A 20,274-nucleotide genomic window follows, 5' to 3' on the forward strand; every position below is an offset into this window, starting at 1 on the left:
GCTGAATAGATGGCTTAGCGGTTAAGCACTTGCCTGTGAAGCCTAAGGACCCTGGTTCGAAGCTCGATTGCCCAGGACCCCCCAGGACCCACGTTAGCCAGATACAGGAGGGGGCACACGGAGTTTGTGTGCAGTGGCTGGAGGCCCTGGCACACCCATTCTCTTTCCCTCTCTCTCTCTCTCTCCCTCTTTCTCTCTGTCGCTCTCAGAACTAAATTAAAATAAACAAAATAAAAAGTAAAGCAACCAAGCTGAGCATGGTTATGACCCCCGCTTGTAATCCCATAACTCAGGTGGTGGATGCAGAAGGATCAGGAACTCAAAGCCAGTTTCAGCTACATAGTGAGGTTGAAAACAACCTGGGAGATAATATTGGCAATGTGTACATGCTAGGAGTGATTAAAATGCAGGACATTTAAAGAACTGTTCTAAAATAATATTTAGAAGTTAAACACCTTTGGCTGGAGAGATGGCTTAGCGGTTAAGCACTTGCCTGTGAAGCCTAAGGACCCCGGTTCGAGGCTCGATTCCCCAGGACCCACGTTAGCCAGATTGCCAAGGGGCACACATGTCTGGAGTTCGTTTGCAGTGGCTGGTGGCCCTGGCGCGCCCATTCTCTCCCTCTCTCTATCTGACTCTTTCTCTCTCTCTCTATGTCATTCTCAAATAAATAAATAAAAATAACAACAACAACAAAAAAAAAAAGGTTAAACACCTTGGTTTTCCAACCTGGGCCGGGCAGAATGGCTCCCGCTAGGAAGGGTGGCGAGAAGGGCCGTTCTGCCATCAACGAGGTGGTGACTCCAGAGGACACCATCAACGTTCACAAGCGCACCCATGGAGTGGGCTTCAAGAAGCGGGCCCCTGGGGCCCTCAAAGAGATCCAGAAGTTTGCCATGAAGGAGAAGGGGACTCCAGATATGCACATTGATGCCAGGCTCAACAAAGCTGCTGGGCCAAGGGAATAAGGGATGTCCTGCATGGTATCCGTGTGCGGTTGTCCAGGAAATGGAATGAGGGTGAAGATTCCCCAAACCAGCTTTATACGTTGGTGACCTATGTCCCTGCTACTACATTAAAAAATCTAGACTGTCAACGTGGATGAGAACCAACTTCTTGGGTGTAAAAATAAAGTTATAACAGTTTAAAAAAAGGGTTGGAGAGATGGCTTAGCAGTTAAGCGCTTGCCTGTGAAGCCTAAGGGCCTCGGTTCGAGGCTCAACTCCCCAGGACCCACGTTAACCAGATGCACAAGGGGGCGCATGCGCCTGGAATCTGTTTGCAGTGGCTGGAGGCCCTGGCGCGCCCATACTCTCTCCCTCTCTCTATCTGCCTCTTTCTCTCTCTGTTGCTCTCAAATAAATAAATAAAAATAACAACAAATTTTTTTTTTAAAGTTAAACAACTTAATAGGCCAAGGATATGAACAGGCAAAACTAAGCAATCAGTGTATGCAAAGATGTTCAATCTCACTACAATTCAAATTTAAATTCCCATGACATTTCACACCCATTTGACTGACAAAGGTATAAAGTCAGGTAATAACAGATATTGGTGAGAATATTGAAAAGTAGAAACTTACACATCACAAGTGGGACTATATTTGGTTAAAAAAAAAGTAAAAAAAAAAACAACCAACCTTGCGTGTGGGGGAGGGGACTTGCTCCTCATATATTCAAAAAGTCGTGCATCCTGTGACCCAGAAATTTAATTCCTGGATTAACAGCTCTAGAGAACTGTTCTCACGGGGCTGGGATGTGGCTCAGTTGGTGGAGTCCTGGTATAGCATGCACAAAGCCCTGGGCTTGATTCCCAGCACCACAGCTGGGTGTGGTGGTGCACTTGAAACCCGGGCACTCAGTGGATAGAGGCAGCAGGATCAAAAGTTCAAGGTCATCCTATGTTAGCTAGGACCCTGCTGCTAACAGACTCCAGGTACATGCACCACTTTGTGCATCTGGCTTATGTAAAGCACTGGGGAATCGAACCTGGGATGATAGACTTTGTAAGCAAGTCTTTAGCTACCGAGAGATCTCTCCAGCCCCTTGTCTGGTATTTGTTTGCAGGGACAAGAGGTCCTGGCATACACACACACACACACACACACACACACACACACACACATATGCACATATACAAATAAGTTAAAAGATTTTTTTTTGGTTCATTTTTATTTTTTTATTTGAGAGTGACAGACAGAGAAAGAGGCAGAGAGAGAGAGAGAAAGGGAGGGGGAGGGAGAGAATGGGCGCACCAGGGCCTCCAGCCACTGCAAATGAACTCCAGACGCGTGTGCCCCCTTGTGCATCTGTCTAACGTAGGTCCTGAGGAATCAAGCCTTGAACCAGGATCCTTAGGCTTCACAGGCAAGCACTTAACCGCTAAGCCATCTCTCCAGCCCAAACAAACAGATTTTTTAAATCTAACTGATCCTCAGCAGGGTATATCATATACAGGTTCCTGCAAGTTCACTATGACGTTTTCAGAACAACGAAATCATATCTCAACACATTTCTCATACTGTGCTCCCATCATTAGGCAGTGAAGCCTAGTGTGTTTGTGTTTATCACACAACTACACAACTACAGAGTAGTTGATACCGCCTAGCTAGATATGGATGTACCAGGGTGGATACCCCTTAAATGCTTATTGATGAGTGGAAAAGGCACATTGCAAGGGCTTCTTGAAGGATGGTGCCATTCAGAAAAAAGAAAATGTTTTACACACCAATTATGCATACTTATTAAAGGTTCATGTATATTTAAGAAAAGTACAGAAACATGCATCCATGCTTCCTTCCACATGGTGGCAACATTGGAGGAAGGAAGGCAGGGAGTAGGTTGAGGTTTATTGAAGGAAGCCTCAGAGCCATTCCTAGGAACTCCCACTGGGGAAAATGAACAACATGAGTGTCAAAAAGTGAGAGTAATATATTAGACTCACTTTTAAAAAGCATTCATGGGCTGGAGAGATGGCTTAGCAGTTAAGCGCTTGCCTGTGAAGCCTAAGGACCCCAGTTCGAGGCGCGATTCCCACGTTAGCCAGATGCACAGGCTGGCGCACGCGTCTGGAGTTTGTTTGCAATGGCTGGAGGCCCTGGTGCGCCCATTCTCTATCTATCTCTATCCGCCTCTTTCTCTGTCTGTCACTCTCAAATAAATAAATAAGTATACTTAAAAAGCATTCATGAATCCATACTGGCAAAGCAAAGATCCTAACTAGTAAATGTAGATGGAGTGATGGAGTTAGAGAGTCACTATTGGGCAAACACTATAGCAATAATTGTGTCAGGCAAGAGCCACTAAGAGTTGTTAAAACTAGTAGATGAAAACTTGATGAGTAACAAGAGAGCTAGAGAGTCAAGCCATACTGTTTGGTGTAAGATTTGGAAATTATGATAACATGGAAGCATTGGGGGTATTTAGTTAGAAATCTTGGGATGTAATAGCTGTTTTAAAGTTTACCTCTGGGCTGGAGAGATGACTAATAGATAAGGAACTTGCCTGCAAAGCCTCAAGATACAAGTTTGATTCCCCAGAAGCCATGTGAGCCAGATGCACATGCGTTTGGAGTTCCTTTGCAGTGGCTAGAGGCCCTGGAGCACCCTTTCTCTCTCCTTCTCTCATTTGTTCTCTCGCTCTTGCTGTCTTTCTCATAAATAAATAAATAACAAACAAAAATAGCTGAAAATATGCCTCTAAGGGATACAGAGATTGCTCAGTGGTTAAGGTGCTTGCCTGCAAAGCATAAGAACCCAGGTTCAATTCCTTTATACCCAGGTAGGCCAGATGCACATGGTGGCAAATGTGTCTGGAGTTTGTTTGCAGTGGCTGGAGGCCCTGGCACACCCATTCTCTCTCTCTCTCTCTCTCTCTCTCTCTCTTTCTCAAATAAGTAAATATGTTATTTTAAAAAAATTATTTTTAAAATGCCTCTAAGATACTATTATGTGGTCTCAAGGAAAGATGGAAATTAAAATAATTCTTAATTGGGCTCAATAAAAGGAAGGATGTTTTTATTGTGTGTCTTCATCTGTTTAGACTACCATACAAGAATACCATAGACAGGGTGGTTTAAAGAGCAAATGTTTATATCTCACAGTTCCAGAGCCTCAAAAGTCCATGATCCAAGGGCTGACAGATCCCGTGACTGGTGATGGCTCATGTCCTGCCTTGTCACTGTATCTCACATGGCCCAGGCCTCCTTCTCTTATAAGAATAGGAACATCTGTCCTATCACGGGAAGTCTATCTTCATAACTTCTACACCTTCTCCAATGTCCTCCCCGTAGGGTTAGAGTTTTATCATATGAGTTTGGGGAGGACACAGGCATGTAATGAGTAACAGCCTCCAGCAACAACCAAGGCAGAGAGAGAGTGAGGGAAGGAGAGAGAAAGGGGGCGCGTGTGTGTGCATGTGCACAAACGTGGATAAGTGGTTTGCAGCTTCTAAGATTTGTGATATCCATTTATTCTATGATTCTAAGACTGTGCCATTCCATGATTCTGAGATTCTAGGATTCCAAATGAATATTTTATGATTCTAAGATTTCATCATTCTTTGCCCCTGGTTCTAGGATTCAAAGCTGCCCTTGTTCCTGCAAACATTCCCATTGTGGTGGCCCTCCATAGCGAAAAGCACTGAGGACCCTCCTCGGAGGCTCTCATAGCTCAAGACTGAACCTTTCTTCCCAGCCTTGTGACTGGGACCACTCGGCCCTCGTTGTAGACATAGGATAGAGGGATGGCATCTCGCATCTCGTGATGAAGCACACTGTTCATGACCAGTGCCTTTGACCTATCAGGAAAGTTCTGATTTATAAGGATGCTTTAAGACTTGATTATTGGGGCTGGAGAGATGGCTTAGCAGTTAAGCGCTTGCCTGTGAAGCCTAAGGACCCCGGTTCGAGGCTCGGTTCCCCAGGTCCCACGTTAGCCAGATGCACAAGGGGGCGCACGCGTCTGGAGTTCGTTTGCAGAGGCTGGAAGCCCTGGCGTGCCCATTCTCTCTCTCTCCCTCTATCTGTCTTTCTCCCTGTGTCTGTCGCTCTCAAATAAATAAATAAATAAATAATTTAAAATAAATGCTTTAAAAAAAAAAGACTTGATTATTGGATGTTTGACTTGATCATGCTTTTCTAAATATGTCTATTTGAGAGGACTCACACTGTTTCCCTTTAACTTGCTGCATGGAGTGCTCCCTCCACAGGTTTCTGGCTATGAGCCGGTGCTTACACCTAGGATAAACATGACAAATGTTGGCAATTACACACACACACACACACACACACACACACACACACATATATGTATGTATGTATGTATATATGTATATATATGTATGTATATATGTATATATACGTGTGTGTATGTATATATGTATATATGTCACTTATTTATTTGCAATCAGAGAGAGAGAAAAAAATGGGCATACTAGGGCCTTTAGCCACTGCAAATGAACTCCAGACGCATGTGCTACTTTGTGCATTTGGCTTTATGTGGGTACTGGGGAATCAAACCTGGACCCTCATACTTTACAGGCAAGTGCTTTAATTGCTGAGCCATCTGTCCAGTCCCAGCAACTGTCTTTTTGTGTCACTCTGAATTGTTTGCTGATGTTTTATAGTGATGATTTCCCCTTTATTTTTTCCCCCTCATTACCATCTGTGGTAGTTTGAAGGGATGTCTCCCAGTAGATTCAGTTTTGTTAAAGCTTCTTGGATTTCCAGCTGCCTGCCTGGAAGAAGTGTCACTGTGGGTGGATCCTAAGGTCCAGCCCTGATGTGTGTTTGGGGGTGAATCTAGAATTCCAGTCTAAGGTATGCAGAGAAGCAGTCTAAGTTCTGCTATTCCTGGAGTGTTCTTGTTTATGATGATGGTTGTGATATTTCCCCTGGACCTGTAAGCTTCAATAAACCCTTCCTCCTATAAACTGCATCTGATCTGGAGGTTCATCCCAGCAACCTGAAGCAGACTAACTACACCATCATACTGTACTCTTCATGTGTTGTGAGTGTGTGTGCATGTGTGTGCATGCATGTATGGTGTTAGTGCGTGTCTGTAAGTAGGTGGGTGTGTATACGTGTGTCTATAACCAGATGTGTGTGGGATATATTTGCATGTATGTAAGTAGAGGTGTATGTGTGTGTCTATACATAGGCGTGTGTGTGTGTGTGTGTTCATGTGGAGGTCAGAGGTTGACTTTGGACATCTTTCTTAGTTGCTTTCTACCTTATTTTTTGGAGACAGGCTCTTGAATTGAAACTAGAGCTCACTGATTCACTAGACCAGCTAGCCAGCAGGCTCCAGAAATCCTCTCGTCTCTCTCTCCCCGGTGCTGGGACTGCAGGCATGTCCCATGGGTACTGAGGACCCAAACTCAGGTCGTCGGTAGTCTTAGAAACTTTCATAACCATCCAAATGATTATCACTGTCACCAGGTCCACACTCTACACTCTGATCAGGAAGACAAAGTCGAACAAAAGTCACGTTTTAAGGAAGTGACTTGGGAGTGATGCGGTTGTTTTTTGTTACAAGGGATATTGGGAAGTGCAGTTCCTGGTGGGGGACTAAGCACCCAGCTAAAATGTGGGTGCTTTTGCTGCTACGAAAGGGAAGAACAGATCTTTGGGTACAGCCATCACCAGAATGTCCTTTCCTGACGTTTTCTGCATTTGCTCCGGCCATAGGCAGTCTCCCCCACTCTCACCCCAGGGACTGAAAAAACAACTACTAATGATAATAACCATATGGTCAGTAATAATCTCATGGGCCTCTCATTTTAGCAATTCTAGCAAAAAAAGAGAGAATGTGGCTTATAAAAATTTTTGTTTATTTTTATTTATTTATTTGAGAGTGACAGACAAAGAGGGAGAAAAAGAAGGAGAGAAAGGGTGTATCAGGTCCTCCAGCCACTGGAAACTAACTCCAGATACATGCACCACCTGTGCATCTGGCTTACGTGAGTACTAGGGAATCGAGCCTCGAACAGGGGTCCTTAGGTGTCACAGGCAAGCTCTTAACCACTAAGCCAGATCTCTCCAGCCTGAAAGTAGCTTTTTAAGATAGTTTCAACCTAAAGTTTCTTCTAATTTGTTCAATGTGGATCATTTGCCTAAGCTATTAGTTATTTTATTTTAATTTTTGTTCATTTATTTATTTATTTGAGAGTGACAGACACAGAGAGAAAGAGGTAGAGAGAGAGAGAGAGAGAGAGGGAGAGAGAGAGGGAGAGAAATGGGTGCACCAGGGCCTCCAGCCACTGCAAATGAACTCCAGATGTCTGCACTACCTTGTGAATCTGGCTAACAGGGATACTGGGGAATCGAGCCTCAAACCGGGGTTCTTAGGCTTCACAGGCAAGTGCTTAACTTCTAAGACATCTCTCCAGCCCAGTTATTTAATTTAATTTTATTTATTTATTTGAGAGAAAGAGGCAGATAGAGATAGAGAGAAAAAGATATAGAAAGAAAGAAAGAAAGAAAGAAAGAAAGAAAGAAAGAAAGAAAGAAAGAAAGAAAGAAAAATTCAACCTAAAGTGGCCTGGTGGCACATGCCTTTAATTCTAGCACTCAGAAGGCAGATGTAGGAGGATCACCTAGAGTTCGAGGCCACCCTGAGACTACAGAGTAAATTCTAGGTTAGCCTGGGCTAGAGTGAGACTCTACTGTGAAAAACCAAAAAGTAAAAACAAAAACCAAAACACCCCTCCTGCCCACCTTTTAAGCTAAGCTTGCTGTTTGCCCATTATTTACTTATCATCTGCCCCCTAGTTCTGCAGTTGGTGCCCCATACTGCCTGAAGCACAGAGTGGGCATCAGGAGAGCACCCACCCCAGAGGAAACAAGGATGACACCTCCATGGCTCAGAATAAGCACCCCACCTGTCAACTTTCAGTCTTCCTTCTTACCTTTGGGAATTCTCCTTAGAAAGACAGGAGCCGATCCAGAGAGTCCCGCAGGTCGACAGGAGAAAGTGTGAGGCCAAATCGTGTTGCTTATAGAAATGTTTCTCCTGGTGCTGGGAAGATGGCTCAGAGGTGAAAAGGCGCTTGCTTGCAAAACCTGCAGGCCCAGGTTAAAGTCCCAAATTGCCTATGTAAGCCAGACACAAAAAGTGGTGCATACATCTGGTGTTCATTTGCAGCATCAAGGCTCTGGGTCGGACACACACACACACACACACACACACACACACACACACACAATCTCTCCTGGTTTCTGGAAAACAATGCCAGACATCATTTCGCTTATGGAATTCAAATCAAATCAAGAGGCAAAGACTCAAATACAAGGAAGTTCAACAGATAATTAACTAATTAGTGCTGAATGCTCATCCTGTTTGATTCTAAGGGATTTTTCTTTCTTTTTTTTTTTAAGAAAAAGGCTGTCTTATAATCAGATTTCAATCTCAACACATAAATGACTTCCTTCCTTAGTAACACCAGCAGTGCCTTGGCTCAACTGTTGTTAAAACCTGCCTGTGTGAGGGGAGAAAGTTGTTGCGAAGGCCAGGAGGTGTCGCTAGAGAGGGATCAGAGTACAGCCCACACTCAGGCCGACAGACATGAAGGACAGACACCTCACCAGGTTCTTGGAGAAGCCGCAGGTCTTCTGGCCAAGTCTTTTCAGAGGCTTATGTGGGAAGCTCTATCCACTTTTGTGGGGGCGTTTTGAATACTAATAGCGGCTGTTGACATTGATGGAGCCATTGTTACTTGCCAGATGCTGCAGCTAACACGTTCAGTTGCATTATGTCATTGTAGTTTTCAGAAGCCACACCACCCTGAGGGGAAATTAATAGAAAGCTGCCCTTTGTCCATGGCCATACAGAGACCGCAGAAGCCTGAGTTTGAATCCCTCCAGCCCCCAAAATCTTTTTCTTTTTGTAACCTTAAAACAAAAAATTTTTGTTTATTTTTATTTATTTGAGAGTGACAGACAGAGAGAGAAAGAGAGAATGGGCACACCAGGGCCTCCAGCCACTGCAAATGAACTCCAGGCGGGTGTGCGCTCTTGTGCATCTGGCTAGCGTGGGTCCTGGGGAACCGAGCCTCGAACCGGGGTCCTTAGGCTTCACAGGCAAGTGCTTAACCGCTAAGCCATCTCTCCAGCCCTTTTTTTAAAAAAAAAAACTTTTTATTTTTATTTATTTATTAGAGACAGAGAGGGAAGGAGCAAGGGAGGGAGGGAGAGAGAGAATGGGCACGCCAGGGCCTCCAGCCACTGCAAAGGAACTCCAGACGCATGCACCCCCTGGTGCATCTGGCTTACATGAGTCCTGGAGAATTAAACCGGGGTCCTTAGGCTTCTCAGGCAAAGGCTCTAACAGGTAAGCCATCTCTCCAGCCACCAAATCTTTTTCTATCTCCAAGGTATAAAGGAAGGCACAAACATTAGAGAAAGCCCCTGGAGGGAAAGTCCTATCCTTTCCTACAAAACTGTCCTTCACTCAACCTTTTATTTCCCACCTAGGTCCCTTTCCAGAATTTTCTTCTCCTTCTCCTTCTTCTTCTTTTTCGAGGTAGGGTCTCACTGCAGTCCAGGTTGACCTGGAACTCATAGCTCCAGGCTGGCCTCGAACTCATAGTGATACTCCTGAGTGCTGGGATTTAAGGCGGGCATCTCTACCACTTTTCCAGAACCTTTACCCTGCCTCTCTCCCCGTGTGGCCTCTGGGCTGAAGAGACACTGGGTGGCTTCTGGAAGAGTTGAAGACATTGATTCCCAAAGATTCCCTAAACACCATTAGCCCTGGGCCTCTTGTTCCCATACATCTAAGCAAGGCCTGTACACAGACAGCCAGTGATAGGATCAGGAGCCCCCAGCATTGGATGCAAATGTAGTCTAATGTCTGCTTGCAGCTCCCTTTCTTTAAAAGCATCTATTCTGGGACAGACATTTCACTAAAGGTTTCCTTCATTTTTTTTGTTTGTTTGTTTGTTTTACTTAGACGCTCTACTCTTCAATGATTGGCACTACTTTATAGAAAAGGAGCCTCAGGATTTTGTAGGCGAAGCTACCAGCTCAAAGACAGCAAGTCATCAATCAGGAGCTTGAGGCCTTGAACCCACTACACCAAGGCCCCAGATCTGCTGTTGCCTGGGAACAGAGGAAGGAGGAGCCGCCACAGCAGAGAGAGGCGGGGAAAGAAAGGCCAAGCTCCCAGCAGCCGGCGCTGACGACAGCAGGTGATTTTTTTTTTTTTTCCTCCTGCAGCGCGCTTTCTCTCAGCATCCTTTCTGGATCTCCTCCCACCCCCCTCCTTGCTGAGCCGGAGGAGAAAGGGTGGGGCCGCCTCTCTGCAGCAGAGTCGGCGGCGGCAGTGGCTGCAGCAACATCGTCGGGGCCTTCGGCGGAGGCAGCAGTCTCCCTTGGAGGTGACCGCTTGCAAGCACTGCTAAGGTGGCCCGGCAGCGACCGGACGACGATAGGAAGGACAGTCTGTCAGCTGATCCCGCCCAGCCTTTCCTCTGCGCCATGGCTTAAACCTGCAGCCACCTTGCCTCGCGTCTCCTCCTTCGGCTGGGGTCTGCGCGACACCGCAGCCTCAGGGAGAGGGGCGCGCGAACGCCCTAGGCCTGGGATTCCAGGATTCCTCCGTACGCGGCCACAGCAGCTGCGCCCCGGAAGACGTTTGCAGCCGGTAATCGAGGGACATTACAGACTTCATCTCAGCCATACCTTCCCTCCCCAATCCCACCCCCACCCCCCACGCCGGGTGTTCTTGGAGGAAAAAAAAAAGGGGGGGGGGAGGTAGCAGGCTGATCGCGTGTTAGAGAGGGGGTGGAGGGGAAGCGGTGGGATATACATTAACTGGTCCAGACACGGCCTAAAGAAGGACCACCTTTGCATCTAGCATCATGGCATGGCCGTGCATCACGCGGGCCTGCTGCATCGCCCGCTTCTGGAACCAGCTGGACAAGGCGGACATCGCGGTGCCGCTGGTTTTCACCAAGTACTCGGAGGCCACCGAGCACCCGGGCGCCCCGCCCGCGCTAGCGCCCCCCACGGCGCGCGCCCTAGCCGTAGACGCGCAGCCGGCGCAAGGTGGCGAGTTGGATGCAGTTGCCCGGGCAACGGGATCTGCGCCGGGCCCCAGAGGCGAACGCGAGGCTGCAACCGCCCCTAGCCGGGTCGGGCCGGGCCTGGGCGGGACCTCCGCTTCCGCTTCCGGCCCCGCGGACTCTGTGATGCGACAGGATTACCGCGCCTGGAAAGTGAAGAGGCCGGAGCCCAGCTGCCGCCCGCGGAGCGAGTACCAGCCGTCCGACGCGCCCTTCGAGCGAGAGACCCAGTACCAGAAGGACTTCCGTGCCTGGCCGCTGCCGCGTCGCGGGGACCATCCCTGGATCCCCAAGCCCGTGCAGCTCTCCGCGACCCCTCAGGCTACCGCGCCCGTCCTCCGGGCGCCCAGGCGCCGGCCGCAGAGCCAGGAGCGTTGGCCCATGCCGAGCACCACGGAGACCCGGGAGCCGGAGCGCGACGCGCGCAGGAAGGCCGGCCCCGCCGGCGTGGTGCGCCGCTCCGAGGGACCCGAGCCGCTGCCCAAGGCCGCCTCCGCCCAGCCCCAAGCCGGAGCTGGCGGCCCAGCCGGGGCCAAGGCGTCCGGAGCCGACGAGCGCGGCGCCCGCAAGAAGGCCGGGCCCTCCTGGATGGTGCAGCCTACGGAAGAGGACGACGAATCGCTGCTGCCACCGCCCCAGGCCCAGGCCGAGGAAGGTGAACCTGCAGCTGGGAAACCCGCGGGAGCGGACGAGCGTGACTCCCGCAAGAAGGCCGGCCCCTCCTGGATGGTGCAGCCTACGGAAGAGGACGACGAGTCGCTGCTGCCACCGCCCCAGGCCCAGGCCGAGGAAGGTGGCCCTGCGGCGGGAAAGCCCTCCGGTGCTGACGAGCGCGACACCCGCCGGAAGGCCGGGCCCTCCTGGATGGTGCACCGTACCGAAGGGCATGACGAATCCCCGCTGCCACCGGCCCAGTCCCAGTTCCAGGAAGGTGGCCCTGCGGCGGGAAAGCCTTCGGGTGCAGATGTGCATGACACCCGGAGAAAGGCGGGGCCCTCCTGGATGGTGCACCGTACCGAAGGGCATGACGAATCACCGCTGCCACCAGCCCAGTCCCAGTTCCAGGAAGGTGGCCCTGCAGCGGGAAAACCCTCCGGTGCAGACGTGCATGACACCCGGAGAAAGGCGGGGCCCTCCTGGATGGTGCACCGTACCGAAGGGCATGACGAATCACCGCTGCCACCGGCCCAGTCCCAGTTCGAGGAAGGTGGCCCTGCGGCGGGAAAGCCCTCCGGTGCAGACGTGCATGACACCCGGAGAAAGGCGGGGCCCTCCTGGATGGTGCACCGTACCGAAGGGCATGACGAATCCCCGCTGCCACCGGCCCAGTCCCAGTTCCAGGAAGGTGGCCCTGCGGCGGGAAAGCCCTCCGGTGCAGACGTGCATGACACCCGGAGAAAGGCGGGGCCCTCCTGGATGGTGCACCGTACCGAAGGGCATGACGAATCACCGCTGCCACCAACCCAGTCCCAGTTCCAGGAAGGTGGCCCTGCGGCGGGAAAGCCCTCCGGTTCAGACGCGGGTGACACCCGCAGGAAGGCCGGGCCATCCTGGATGGTACACCGTACCGAAGGGCATGACGAATCACCGCTGCCACCGGCCCAGTCCCAGTTCCAGGAAGGTGGCCCTGCGGCGGGAAAGCCCTCCGGTTCAGACGCGGGTGACACCCGCAGGAAGGCCGGGCCCTCCTGGATGGTACACCGTACCGAAGGGCATGACGAATCACCGCTGCCACCGGCCCAGTTCCAGTTCCAGGAAGGTGGCCCTGCGGCGGGAAAGCCCTCCGGTGCAGACGCGGGTGACACCCGCAGGAAGGCCGGGCCGTCCTGGGTTGTGCAGTTTGCGGAAGAGGAGGAAGAGGAGGATGAATCATTGCTGCCTCCCGCCCAGTCCAAGGAAGGTGGCTCTGCAGCTGGAAAACCCTCCGGTGCAGACGTGCGTGACACCCGCAGGAGGGCTGGGCCCGTAACCCATGCCCAGGAGGCTGGCAAGGGGCGCACAGTGGCAGATGCCCTCAACCGACAAATCCGTGAGGAGGTGACGAGTGCAATGAGCAGCTCCTACAGGTGAGCTGAGCGCCGCAGCTCCTGCTGGCTCCCCTTCCCCGCTGCCGAGGACTGCCCAGAGCTTGTTCTCTCCTCCTCCCCTGCTCCACACCTCTCTAGCCATATCTCAGTCACCCTCCCAACGGGGATTCTTTTCTGGCCTGTCTGTTGGGAAAGTCGTTGGTATTAATAATCCAGCTTCCTCTTTACCACCCCAGTCCCCATTTCCTTCTCACTGCCCAGCTCAGAGCCCTGCCCACCCAACAGAGGCCCCGTCATGTCTAGTTGGCCTGTGCTTCCCTCCTGTCCCACACAGCTCACCTCTACCTTAGCCTCGATGTTGCCTCCTAGCTCACCCCACCTTGGCTTTCCAAGTGACCTCATCCCTAGTCCATTTCACTTCTCTCCCACTCCCTCCCTCTCTGCCTGAACAGCTCTCTGGAACCACTCCATTCGTTTAGGTTTCCCAAAACCTGCCTGCTTGGGATTCAGTTCCCAAGCCACCCATGTAAGCAGATGCAGAAAGTGGCACAAGTGTTTGGTGCTGATTTGCAGAGGCAAGAGACTCGTGCACCCATACACACACACACGCTTACCCACACTCACACACACAAATGTGTGTGCAGATAAATTTTTAAATGATAATGGATATCTTTTAGGATTGTTCACACATGTACTGATTTAAAGCTAAACGTTCAGTGTATTTTTAATACCTACTATGTGACAAGCACCCTGATGAGATGACTCAGGAGAATTGGACATGCCCAGTCCAATAATTCATTCTGTTTCCATTCTGGCCTCCTACATACATTTCATGATTCTGACTTCTGCGTCCTGGACGCCTCCAGCCTTCTCAGAATCCTGTTGAGGTGCTTCCTTTCTTTCTCCGTGCACTTCCTTTCTCTAGACGTGTGCCTTACATGCTCAGCACACAGAACACCCTCTTTTGCACAGTCACATCTTTTGTAAATGAATGCTTTTGAGCATGAAAACATCTCCCACTTGACCCCTCGCCAGCATCCAGAAGTCTCCCTATGCTGGATGGAGCCTGGGGTCCTTCCAGCCAGCCTTCTCACCCCTCTGGATGAGTCAGTGCACATTTCTGAAGGGTTAGTTTTCAGGCCCACCCTTGAGCTTCATCCAGCACCAGTTAGCTGACAGATGTGCAACACTGGGCTTGGGGCTCTGAGGGAGCAGATGTGCATGAGGTGTAATTGAACCAATGGTGTTCGGATGCGGTAGATGGGGTACTTCATCAATGCCACTGCCAGTTAGTTGCCTTCTTCCTGCAGGAGAGTGTGATAGGGAGGACTAAAGAGTTAATATCCTCTACCAAGACTCCACATGTGGCCTCGAATCAGACTGATGTTCTTCTCCAGTGACTGTGACAAGCATAGTCCTTCATGTGCTGTAGAAAGACTAGCATATGCAGAAATTCTCTCTCCCTCCCCCCCCCCCCCCCACTCTCTCTCTCTCTCTTTCCAAGGTAGGGTCTCACTCTAGCTCAGCCTGACCTGGAATTCACTATGTAGTCTCAGGGTGGCCTCGAACTCACAGTGGATCCTCCTACCTCTGCCCCCTGAGTGCTGGGTTTAAAGGCGTGTGCCACCACGCCTGGCTCCAGAAATTCTGTCTTGTTAAGATAAAATCATAGCCAGGCATGGTGGCGCTCGCCTTTAATCCCAGCACTCAGAGGTGGGAGAATTGCTTACTTCCAAAACAAAACAAAACAAAAGACAAAATCAGGTCCCTAGCCCAGTCTTTCATGTCTTGCTGATTCATTCTTTCTCTCTCTCTCTTTCTTGGCTGCTTGGTATCCTAAGTCCACCCCTCTGCTAGAAGCCACGCATTGCTTCTTTTTAAAGCTTTGGGTGGAGTGAGGACCCAGATTCTTCCCTTGGACCTCCAAGGGGAAGGTGGGATTTTGATTTTTTTTTTAGTGCAAGCAAAGGAGGACCAAAGAAAAAAATAAAAGCAAATAAGCAAGTGGCATAAAAACACAAAGATAGGGGTTAGAGAGATTGCTCAGTGGTTAAGGCATTTACTTGCAAAGACTAATCACTCGGTTTGATTGCCCAGTACCCATGTAAAGCCAGATGCACAAAATGCCACATACATCTAAAGTTTGTTTGCCGCGCCGGAGGCCCTGGCACGCCCATTCTCTTTCTCTCTCTGTCTCTTCTGTTTCTCTCTGCTTGCAAATAAATGAATAAAATATTTAGCTGGGTGTCGTGGCAAACGCCATTAATCTCAGCCCCTTGGGAAGCACAGGTAGGAGGATTGTTATGAGTTCAAGACCAGCCTGAGACTACATGGTGAATTCTAGGTCAATCTGGGCTACCTTGAGACCCTACCTCGAAAAACCAAAAACTATATATTATTTAAAGATGGGTGTGGTGGCGCATGTGTTTAATCCCAGTACTCTGAAGGCAGAGGTAGGAGGATCACTGAGTTCAAGGCCACCCAGAGACTGCAGAGCGAATTCCAGGTCAGCCTGAGCTAGATCAAGACCCTACCTTGAAAAACCAAAATAATAATAATAGTAATAAATAAAATAATAATAATAAAATAAATAAGTAGACCCAAAGATAGAGCTGTCTGTTCTGCCCTGGTTTCCTTGTTTGCACAGCCCTCCTGCCCTCTCTGAGAAGCCGAAGGCTGGCCCAACACCAGAGCCCTGGCGGCTTCTTCTTACTCCCTTCCTGCCGTCCTGTGGTAGGTGGAGCCTTTCACCACTAGGCAGAGCATGCTTCCTACCTTCCTACAGTTGGTGCCAATCCAGAAGGCCCAGGTTCTCAAACCCCCTTGGGTGGCCCTCCTCAGTTTACAAGCTGCAGGACCTGCTTTGTTTATGGATGATGTGCCATAGTCAGGGGGTGAGGACAGATGTCGCCTCACTCCAAATTCTGATTTGGACCTTTGTTCCCTATAGTTTTCCCCTCTGAAACAAAGGCTTCACTATGCAATAAGCATGCAGTGCTCCACAGTTCAGATTACACGCATATTGGAAATGGTTAGGCTGGATAGGGGAAATGATTCTCTGGTGGCTGGTCAGAGTGACCACTTTTAGCAGCCATCAGACCTCTGACAAATATCAAGAAAAAAAAAATCTTCAAGCATCTTAATTTTTTTAATTGGGTCTATAAAATTCAGTTTTACAGATGACTTTGGGCTATCAGTGCCCTTCTGCTGTCTGAGCAGAATGAAGCGAGTGTTGCTAAGAGACATAAATGTCTTTAATGAACAATTTGAATGCATGACAAAATTTAATATGAAATTTAATATTACTTTTTGTTCCAGAATGAAAATTAACCAATAATAGAGAAATGCACTTTGGGTAAAAGTAGAAAGGAAGAAATAATATATTCCATAAATTAAATACACTAGAGGGGGAAAGTAGAAAGTATAGACTCTATCTAGAATGTTGATTTTCATTTCCTATTGTCTGACATTCTTTTCCTTTCTGTCTGGATGTCTCTTGAACTTAAGTATGCCCCATGTCTACTGTAGAAGGGCCTTACATCACCATAGAAACCAAGTAAGTCTCCATTTCAATGGTAATTTGATTTACAGAACCTTTTCTTCTGCCACCCCACATAAATCATGGCGTGCTTACATCATGGTGACTGGTTCCTCATGAGCTTTATAAGTGACATCCATCACATGACAGCAGTGTGAGCAGTTTGCTTTAATAGAGAAAAGACACATAATCCATCATCTTAATATATTGGTTTATAACATAGAGTATATGTTCACCATGCAGAATCATATATATGCTAATATAGTCAGTAGATAACATTACATATCTTGGGACATTATGGTTTTGAGAAATCTTCCCTGTTTAGCAGTCTATCTGATTCATACCCCATCCATAGTAGTCTGAGATCTTTGTATTCAGGTAATATCCGTGGTGTCTTTGGAGTGATTCATAATCGTGAAGATGATTAATTTTTAATGTTCTCATCTTATGTAGATGATATAATAAAGTGAGAAGCATGTCTTTATTGCCATTTTTAATGTTAAGGAGGGTTTTACTAGGAAGCCATTTATGACTTTTGGACCTAGCATTCTCAATTAGAAAATAGATGAGTCACAAGCAGGGGATTCAAATTCCCTTCCCCGTCAACCCCATTGCCCTGGCCATCAGTTAATAGGGATAGATGGGGTGGCAGGTGCTCCCTGTAGAAATGCTAATAGGAAACTTCTAGATTAAACCAGCTGAGGCACTGGGAGGTTGAATTAATAAACCAGAGGCAAAATACTTGAAAAATGAGAGCAATAACAAAGAAGTCAGAAAGAAAAAAGTGCCTGTGATGTCTGCCTTCCGGTCTTGCATGAAGGTTAAGGGAGGCTTCTCTGACTTGGCGTGTGCTATGCAGAAGTGCCCCATGCTCCAACTGCCCTCCTCCCTGATTACCTAATTCCCCAAATACCTCGCCAGCCTCAGATACTGAATCTCCAACCCCACCTTCTTAGGTTCTGCCACTCAGGATTAATTTTTTTCAAGTCTCAGATTACTGTGTGAACTCTTTTTCCCGTTTGCTTACTTCTCAAATACGCCCTCCCGTATCTTCTCAGATCATGAACACTTGAAGAGAAGGGTGGTGTTTTGTCCATTTTCGTATGTCCCACAGCCCAATATTGTACCTGGTGCTGTGCAGTTTTTTAGGGCATGGTGAAAATTTTATTCAATTATGTGTTGAGTTGTTTCAATTAGTTTTGTTTCATTAAGTTTCTTAGTTGAATTTATCATACAAAATGACCACCAAGCCCTGCTATGCCAGTGGGGTACCAAATGAGTGAGTTCTAATCCTGCATAAGGAAGTCACGACTTCTTTTCTTCTGCATGTACATGTTCACGTGTGCACTTGTGTATGCATGTGCACATTCGTGTGGAGCCAGAGGTCTTTTCTCAGGAACAACACGCACCTCTTTTATACTGAATCAGTCACTCATTGCACTGGAGCTCACTTACTAGGCTAGTCTCACGGGCCAGGGAGCCCCAGGGGCCTGCCTGGCTCTGCCTCTGTAGTGCCAGGGTTACATGCATGTGACACTGTGCCCAGCATTTATGTGGGTACTGGAGGTCAAATGCAAGTCCTCAGCTTTGCAAGACAAACACTTTACTCACTGAGCTATTACCTTAGCCCCCTTGTCTTTTTTTTTTTGTTTCTAAAAAAACTGGGATAAGCCGGGCGTGGTGGCGCACGCCCTTAATCCCAGCACTCGGGAGGCAGAGGTAGGAGGATCGCCGTGAGTTCAAGGCCACCTTGAGACTACAGAGTTAATTCCAGGTCAGCCTGGACCAGAGTGAGACCCTACCTCAAAAAACCAAAAAAAAAGAAAATATAAATAAAAAAATTGGGATAAAGTCTGAATCCTACCAGATTTTACTGGAAGAAAATATTCACCTAGGGAAAGGCAGAGAGCCCCACAGTCCAGGGTAGGGGCCTCAACCCTGGGGCACAGCAGAATTTTAAGAAATGCTGATGCATAGGTGCTCTACCCAGAAACTCTGATGCAGTAGGTCTGGCATGTAGCCTGGACATCTGAGTGTTGTTTTTTTTAAAGTACTTTCTTTTTATTTATTTATTTGAAAAAGGCAGAGACAAAGAGAGAGAGAATGGGAATGGGTGTGCCAGGGCCTCTAGCCACTGGAAATGAATTCAAGACACATGTGCTACTTTGTGCATCTGGCTTACATGGGTTGTAAGGAATTGAACCTGAGTCTTTAGGCTTCACAGGTAAGTGCCTTAACCACTAAGCCATCTCTCCAGCCCTATCTGATTTTTTTTTTTTTTTTTTTTTTTGAGGTAGGATCTCATCTTGCTCTAGCCCAGAGCTGACCTGGAATTCACTATGTACTGTCCTACCTCTGCCTCCCGAGTGTTGGAATTAAAGGCATGTGCCACCACACCCGGCTTCCATCTGAATGTTTTAAAGCTTCCCTTTTCTCATTTTCTTTTTATTAATTGGAAACTTTGTTGTGTGGACACATCATGTGTTCTTTCCATTCCCCTCATATTATGGGTCACGAATGCAGCAGTCAGTCACTGTGGAGGGCGGGTAATGAATGCCTCTGCTAGTCCTTCCCACCCTGCGGCTCTGAGAGCCCTTCCGCCCTTCTTCCACAACGTTCCCTGAAGCTCGCGGGATGTGTCGCAAGTCTTCTGTAGTGCTAAGTTCTCAGCGATTTCTGGATTTCTGCCTTGGTGCATTTTGGGGTCCTTAGTGCCTTTCGCCGCCTCCCTGGCCCAGGCTGTCAGGCTCACACGAGACCGCTCACCCTTTCCTCTGTGGCGTCACCTGGACCCTGGCTGATGTGCAGGAGGCGATGGGGCGTCAGCCATGTTTTCTTGCCATGCTGATGGATTTTGGCTCTGTCAAATTTTCGCTGCCTTCTGTAAGAGAGAAAACAGATTCTCCAACTAAGAGTGAGAACAGCCTGGATTAAAGGGGTAAAAATAATTAAGAGACATCTTGGTGGGTGTGGCTACTCTTTTTTTGTTTGTTTGTTTTGTTTTCGAGGTAGGGTCTCACTCTAGCCCAGGCTGACCTAGAATTCACTATGTTGTCTCAGGGTGGCCTCGAACTCATGGCAATCCTCCTGCCTCTGCCTTCCAAGAGTTGAGATTGAAGGCGTGTGCCACCACGCCCAGCTTTTCTACTCTTTTTGATCAAAGACTAGTGGGAGCTTCTCTCTGGAGTCTATGACCATCGTCTCTATAGGATTCTTTTTTAAAGGAATTATTTATTTATTTGAGAGAGAGAGTGCAGTGGGGAGGATTGCACACCGTGGCCTCCAGCCACTGCAAACAAACTCCAGATGCGTGTGCCATCGTGTGCTGCTCTCAGGTGATTATAATGGGCAACCTAGGTTATGACCGACACATGTGCCCCCTTGTGCATCTGACTAACGTGGGTCCTGGGGAATTGAACCTGGGTCCTTTAGCTTTTCAGGCAAATGCCTTAGCCACTAAGCCATCCCTCCAACATTTTATGTGATTTATATGGAAGAAAATAATAAAATATATGTGAAGAACATAAACAACTAGCTAAAGTTAGATTTAAGGTTTTCCTTTCAAGTTGTTTATGTTCCTTCCTCTTTCTCTGTCAAATAAATAATAAAATATTATTTTTAAAAAATCACATGTAGGCCGGGCGTG

General features: G+C 48.2%; 1 protein-coding gene and 1 pseudogene across 2 annotated transcripts in view; both read left to right on the forward strand.

Annotated features, from left to right (window-relative positions):
* Positions 1-737: 737 nt before the first annotated feature.
* LOC123459486 lies at positions 738-10,400 on the forward strand (annotated as a pseudogene).
* Map6 (microtubule associated protein 6) overlaps positions 10,213-20,274 on the forward strand; it is a 90,957-nt gene continuing 80,895 nt past the window's right edge. The window contains exons 1-2 of one of the 2 annotated variants that reach the window (XM_045144963.1): positions 10,213-11,510; positions 11,853-13,129. In XM_045144963.1, coding sequence (XP_045000898.1) covers positions 10,860-11,510; positions 11,853-13,129 — 1,928 coding nt within the window. In that variant the 5' untranslated portion in view covers positions 10,213-10,859. Of the gene's footprint in view, positions 11,511-11,653; positions 13,130-20,274 lie in introns of those variants that run through there. The other variant, XM_045144962.1, reaches the window with a different exon arrangement.

This window comes from Jaculus jaculus, chromosome 3 (assembly GCF_020740685.1).
Source record: "Jaculus jaculus isolate mJacJac1 chromosome 3, mJacJac1.mat.Y.cur, whole genome shotgun sequence".
In the NCBI taxonomy this organism is placed as follows: Eukaryota; Metazoa; Chordata; class Mammalia; order Rodentia; family Dipodidae; genus Jaculus; species Jaculus jaculus.